At 44.3% G+C, this 6,818-nt stretch overlaps 1 protein-coding gene across 1 annotated transcript; it reads left to right on the plus strand.

Moving 5' to 3' along the window:
- The first annotated feature begins 266 nt into the window (after positions 1–266).
- On the plus strand, positions 267–6,001 carry scn1ba (sodium channel, voltage-gated, type I, beta a). The gene is made up of 7 exons (XM_079747305.1): positions 267–526; positions 1,182–1,228; positions 2,918–3,084; positions 4,250–4,478; positions 5,264–5,402; positions 5,530–5,598; positions 5,793–6,001. The coding sequence occupies exons 2-6, from the start codon at positions 1,183–1,185 to the stop codon at positions 5,591–5,593; spliced, it is 645 nt and encodes a 214-aa protein (XP_079603431.1). The 5' UTR covers positions 267–526; position 1,182; the 3' UTR covers positions 5,594–5,598; positions 5,793–6,001.
- Positions 6,002–6,818: the final 817 nt, after the last annotated feature.

A 6,818-nucleotide genomic window follows, 5' to 3' on the forward strand; every position in this document is an offset into this window, starting at 1 on the left:
TAAATTCAAAATATCTTTATTGATGTCGAGTGTAACATCTAACAGAGCAAAACATATGAACATATAATATACTTTTAGCAGTGTATTGTGTTTGGTTGAAAACAAATGGAACTCTGTTTATCCTTTGGAAAAGTTGTATGAAACCCCATTTTTGTTTCTTGGGAGAGCTGTCGGGTCCAGTTGCGATAACAACATTTTAGCCTCCGCCCTCGCCATCCTCTCTTCTCATCACCCCCACCCATCCAGCGGCAGCGCAACCTGTAGCGGATTGTAATCTTTTTTTTTTTTTTAATGTTCGCTGGCTGGACATGCAGCGGCTCTTTGTGTCGTGGTTGTTAAGTGCACATGCAGTCTGTTGCGAAGAGGTTTTTTTGCGCTAATAACCTTCAATAGCGGCTTGCTCAACGCGTCTCTGCCCTCACTGTAAACACCCGCTAGCTTTCCCGGTGAGAAGGCAGGAGCGACTGGCCGTCCCGCGGCTCCAAGAAGGCAGTGAGGCATCAAGGAGACCGCCAAGAAAAGACAGGTACGACGGACTGCTTCTAATTAATTTGACCTACACACACAAGTTATTGATTGTTCAAATGTGGGTCCATTTTTTTAATCAATCGAACACGTTCAGCCAACACGCCGCGGAAAAAAACTTACACATTTTGGAGCATTATCGGCTCACATAATTTGTATCCTTTGAAAAAAATAAGTTCGACCTGTATCCCTTATCCTCATTTCTTTATTTTCGTTAATCTGTCGTGGCTGCTGAGGCTCTTAATTAATTGTCTCTCTCAACCTGCGAGACAGAAAATACTTTCATATTCTCTCGTGTTGTCAGATAAGGAAGTAGACCTATCCTATTTCCTAAATGATATATAATTTATAGTTAGTATGGTGACCGTGAATCAGACAGAGCGGACATCCCTTACTAACTCCCACCTTATCCGAGCGTCTACTGGACGGTGACTCCACCCTTTTGCTCAAAGCCTCTAGGATTCAGCCCAGGGCTGAACACACACACACACATACGCACGCACGCACGCACGCACACACACACACACACACACACACACACACACACACACACACACACACACACACACACACACACACACACACACACACTTAGGACTATGGGAAATGGCGCACTGGCCTGTGGGTGTGTATTCATGAGTGTGTGTTTGTTGCAGGATGTGGGTGCTGGGGCTCCTGCTCGCGGTCCTCCTCCTGATGAAAGGTGAGTCAATGGGCGTGGCCTGTTGCCATGATGATTGCAGGAGCCTTGATTTACATGTGTTTTAGCACAGATGCTAACAGCTACATGCTGTGTATATATGTATGTGTGTATATTTGTGTGTGTGTGTGTGTGTGTGTGTGTGTGTGTGTTTGTGTGTGTGTGTGTGTGTTTACAATGAGCGGACACACACTATGTTCAATGCGGCAGCCCCGTAATATAACCCCCCCCCATCCCTCCTCGCCCTATTTTGACTCTCCCGGCCCACCGCTCCCCTCCCCTCCATCCACGAAAACTCTTAACCACATAACACACCATCCAACCCCTACCTACTGGGTCAGTAAACCCTCTATCCAAGCAGAAGTAGGTCCACCTAAGAGTTGCAACCAATGTGATCTGAGTAATCCTGACAGTTGAGATGGTTTTACATAAACAGTAAAACAATGCTTGCAATTGCGAAGGCTGTTAACCCATGGCACACTTGCTTGGCCTAGAATGTGTAGCCAATAGAAACGACCACTCTGCAAAACCATCTACCATTAACAAATTTCTCCTACGGGGGATTAATAAAGATGTATCCATCTATCTTTAGCTGGAAGTAGCTGGAAGAAGATTTATTGTATTTTACAGAAAATGTCCCCCGTTCAACAATTGAAAGAAATATTTGGGGGTTTGCTGACTCTTGATTGACCTGTCTCTAAACTCACTGTCTAACCCCTACCTGCTCCTTAACAACCCGTTTCTGTACTCACTGTCTAACCCCTACCTGCTCCTTAACAACCCGTTTCTGTACTCACTGTCTAGCCCCTACCTGCTCCTTAATCACCTGTCTCTGTACTCACTGTCTAACCCCTACCTGCTCCTTAATCACCTGTCTCTGTACTCACTGTCTAACCCCTACCTGCTCCTTAATGACCCGTCTCTGTGTTCACTGCGTAACCTCTACCTGCTACTTAATAAGCTGTTGCTATATTATGCTATGCTATGTTAAAAGTCTAATGTTTCCTTCTTTTGCTGTGAACTTAACATTCTCCTCTTTTCTATCAAGCTCATCAGCCTCCCCTCCTCCCCCCTCCCTTCCCCGCCATAAGCTTCCCTCTCTCTTTCTCTGTGTGTTTGCCGCCTCTTCCCCAACACCTAGAGGGGAATTCTGATGACAAACGACCTGGTTTCCTCCCCCCTTTCCCCTCCATTATTTCACAACTCAAAAAACAAATGCATCCCAGATGTCAAAGTTGAAAGATGAATGGTTGAGGTCGAGGCTGAGGAGGAGCTGCAGGTTTGTTGAGTCGGCCGATGATGAAGACGATGATGATGATGATGATGGTGTCATATATAGACCTATATTTCTATATATATGAAGGACCGACAGCCAGAAAGTCTTTATTTCTTCTCATTCTGAAGAAACAAACCAAACATCTTCTGGAAAGACAGGTGGAATAAACACAAGTTAATGATCAAATAAATACAACTTAATAAAAAAAAGCATGTGATTAGCAACTAACCCTGGCCAAAACTAAACATAGAGCATATATGAGGACGGTTGCCGCTAGCAGCTGCTGTGATGACTTCCTAAACCAAACCCCTCCAAAGATGAGGCGATGTTTGGGTGGCTGGAGTGGAGGTTGAGTGGAGGTGAGATGCAGAAGTGAGGAGGAGGTTCTGTTTCTGATGCTCTCCTCCCTGAGCCAGGACAGGGGTCCTGGGGGGCGTGTGTGGAGGTGGACTCGGACACAGAGGCTGTGGCCACTGAGGACTTCAAGCTGGGCTGCATCTGCTGCAAGAGGAGGGCGGAGGTCCCCGCCACTGCCTCTGTTAATTGGTACTACATGGCAGTCCCCAACACCAGCTTCGTCCAGGTACATACCTTACCTTGACCCAGGAACACACCTAAATCCTCACCCAGGTTCAGTCCTCACATTGACCCAGGTATACACCTCACATTGACCCAGGAACACACCTAAACCCTCACCCAGTTTCACACCTCACATTGACCCAGGTATACACCTCACATTGACCCAGGTTCACACCTAAACCCTCACCCAGGTTCAGTCCTCACATTGACCCAGGTTCAGTCCTCACAATGACCCAGGTTCAGTCCTCACATTGACCCAAGTTCAGTCCTCACATTGACCCAGGTTCACACCTAAACCCTCACCCAGGTTCAGTCCTCACATTGACCCAGGTTCAGTCCTCACATTGACCCAGGGTGACACCTAAACCCTCACCCAGGTTCAGTCCTCACATTGACCCAGGTTCAGTCCTCACATTGACCCAGGGTCACACCTCAACCCTCACCCAGGTTCAGTCCTCACATCGACCCAGGGTCACACCTAAACCCTCACCCAGGTTCAGTCCTCACATTGACCCAGGTACAAACCTCAGCTATCAGCTATGTACACTATCTATATGTTCCCATATATCTAGTATATTCAGTTATCTACATGCTATTATATTGTATATTATACTTTATCTAGCGATACTCTTACAGACCAATATATATATTATATTAACTAGAGGTTTTCATTGACATATATTCTATGAACTAGGTGATCATGCATAGAATATCTGATGTAGCCTCTATAATCTCCATGCTACTGCAGCAAGCTGATATCTTTCCGGCCTTCACCGCACTCTAACGTAATCAGCTGTAGAGGCAGGAAGCCCCGAGCCAGCAGAGTGGTTCAGAAAGCATCACATGCATTATAGAAGAGCCGCAAACAACCCTTCATCTGAGATGACAAATAGGAAATAAGATGCACCTCATACAATAAGGATACAGGAATGCACATGTTTACCTGTTTACAATGCACAGAGAAAATGTACATTCCTCTCCTCAAGCTTGTTTGTTCATGTTTCCTAGGGGTTAGGCTTGCAGACCTGGGACATCCCTACCTACCCTAGATTGGTAGGGGTAGGGACGTCCCCTCTCTCACTGGGTCGATTGATAGGAGATAGATGTGTAGGTAGGTTGGTAGGAGGCTGGGTAGGTAGCTTCTACTACAAGCCTCTTGTCATGGCTAGATCTACAGCTACAAGGACAACATCATGGACCCGCAGTTCGAGAACCGCTTGAGGTGGGACGGCAGCATGACGGGCACGGACCTGCAGGACGGCTCCATCACCCTCCTCAACGTGACCACTAACGACACGGGGCTCTACCGCTGCCAGATCACCCGCAACCTCACCATCCACCATAACCTCATCGCCACCTACAACCAGAAGAACTTCACCCTCACGGTGGTGGTCAAACGTAAGATCTCAAAGCCTGTTTCGACGGATTCAAACCACTTCTAAACTAGACACATTGAAGGCGGGGTTCAGGGTGACTAAAATATACAATTTCAGTTAAAACCCCTGGACGAAATGTAAAAAAAAAAAAGTCCCAGCAGGGATTATGGTTTAATCTAAGTCTATTGGGCTAAAGTCTACCGGGCTAAATCTCCAGACCATTTCCTTGATCTCCGCTGATTGTTGAAGCTGCTTGACAGGCCGTTTCATGGGCCGCTGAATTGTCTTGGGGACTGAGGATGCTTCTGTGTATCCTAGCAGGAAGTGTTTTAGCGATGTTGGACTAATGCATCAGACAATTACACATGACTGCGCCATTTGGCCAGATAGCACGTGAAGGACTCTGAAGGTTGTGATTGGTCGGATAATCAACTTTGCTCCTTTATTGTGCTCTGACTCGAGTGCTCAAGCAGTAGGGAAATGCTTTTGGAATCTAGCCCAAGCTTCCTCAGTACAAAGAAAAAACTATTCAAAAGTAAGAACGGTTATAATATGTATCATAAGATGGATTCCACAGTAATGGTCCCTTTTTTCAAAGGTGACATATTATACCACCAGGTGTGTGATGGACACACATCTAGATGGACACGCCCACTTGTGGTGTCAGAAGAGGCCGATTTTCAAAACGGCTTGTGACGGCTAATCACTGTCACCACTGGTGGTATAATATTTCACCTTTAATTTTATTATTCTATCCCCAGATAGAATAATATCAATATCTGTCTCTGTGCCCCCCCCCCCCCCAAGCGACTAGGCCTGAAGCCTCCATTATATCGGAGGTGATGATGTACGTCTCCATCATCGGTCTACAGCTGTGGCTCCTTGTGGAGATGATCTACTGCTATGGGAAGATCTCCGCTGCCGGGGAGGCGCAGAGGGAGAGCATGTCAGCACACACACACACACACACACACCTCTCTTCTTCTCATCTCTCTTCTGCTTCTGATTTCATTTGTTTTAATCGGCATCTCTCTTTCCTCTGTGGTCTCCTTATCTCCGTCTCCATCAATCAGGGCTGAGTACATCGCTACTTCTCCAACTGAAAAGAACTCGGAGGACCTGCTAGTGGACGAATAGATCTAGTAGGATTCTCTCTTGTAGATAATTGATTGTATTGAATGTTCAAAAAGTTAAATAATTTGTTTCTAAATCAAAGTTGTGGGTTTGTATATACGTGTGTGTGTGTAAATATACAGTGTGTATATACAATAACACACATTTCAATTAATACATATATTTTATTAATTTAAATATTTTATTTGATGTTCTCTTTAAGCTCAAGATTACACTTGGGACCCTGAGCCTGGAGCGACCGACGGACCCCTGCAGCTAAAGATGGGAGTTTAAGGGTCAAGCTTTAGGTTGGAGGTTAAAGTTTGTAAGTATTAAAGCGATAGTTCAAGTGCTGTCATTTGCATTCATTTTGAAATATTCAACGCATTAAAAAAATAAACGCAATTACCGCATCTTTGAAATATCACCTCGAGAAACACCGGGGGGGGGGGGGGGGAATACCGAAACTACAGGGCTTCACCAATCGTGACAGGAATGTGGTGCTCGGCCAATAATAAAACCTGTAATTGAGAAGGTAACTAATATGCTTTGGCTAACTGGATGGCTAGACATTAACTGACATTACATGCTTCAGTCTTAAACAGCCAGTGAGCCACTGTATCAGATGGATTCAACTTGATGTGATTTTGTGAACTCTCAGCCCGTTTTAGGATGACGATCATATAAGACAAATTACAACCTTTAAAATGGTGGTTTTGGGTTCACTGGCTTAATATAAATCACAGCATTTATACATACATACATACACACACACAGGGTTGTATATAAACCTAATTATGCAAATATAATCTTAATTTTAAAAGGCAATTGAATAATGGCAACACTTTGTATTGCTCTTAGTTGACCAAACTTTTGATTGGGGTATATATATCTAAATATATACATAATACATATAGATTTATTGACTACTTTACCCTCATTTATAGGCTGAATGTTCAGAACTCTTCCATGTTCCATTTTATCGCTATTACCAATTTTGTTCATGTCAATCTAAGGGCAAGGATTACACTGCCATGGTAAAATGTTACACTAAACATTTAAACTATATGAATCCTCAATGTTCACCCTCTAATAAACAGGGTTTTGCTGCTATGTTATTGATGTTGTAACATGGTTTAAATTGCATGATTACAGATATTAATGTATATAATTGTGTGAAACCTTTAAAGTATTATATCCAATTCCTCTTCATGCTACTTTCCCTACAAGGTGTATTGAAATGTTGGAG

Source organism: Pollachius pollachius (genome assembly GCF_949987615.1).
Source record: "Pollachius pollachius genome assembly, chromosome: 1".
NCBI classification, from domain to species: domain Eukaryota; kingdom Metazoa; phylum Chordata; class Actinopteri; order Gadiformes; family Gadidae; genus Pollachius; species Pollachius pollachius.

Bases quoted from the DNA above. Each gene is read 5' to 3' on its own strand.
- scn1ba (XM_079747305.1), top strand. From the start codon at position 1,183: ATGTGGGTGCTGGGGCTCCTGCTCGCGGTCCTCCTCCTGATGAAAG. The intron at 1,229-2,917 runs GTGAGTCAATGG...TCCCTGAGCCAG, and splicing joins GGTCCTCCTCCTGATGAAAG to GACAGGGGTCCTGGGGGGCG. The intron at 3,085-4,249 runs GTACATACCTTA...TGTCATGGCTAG, and splicing joins CCAACACCAGCTTCGTCCAG to ATCTACAGCTACAAGGACAA.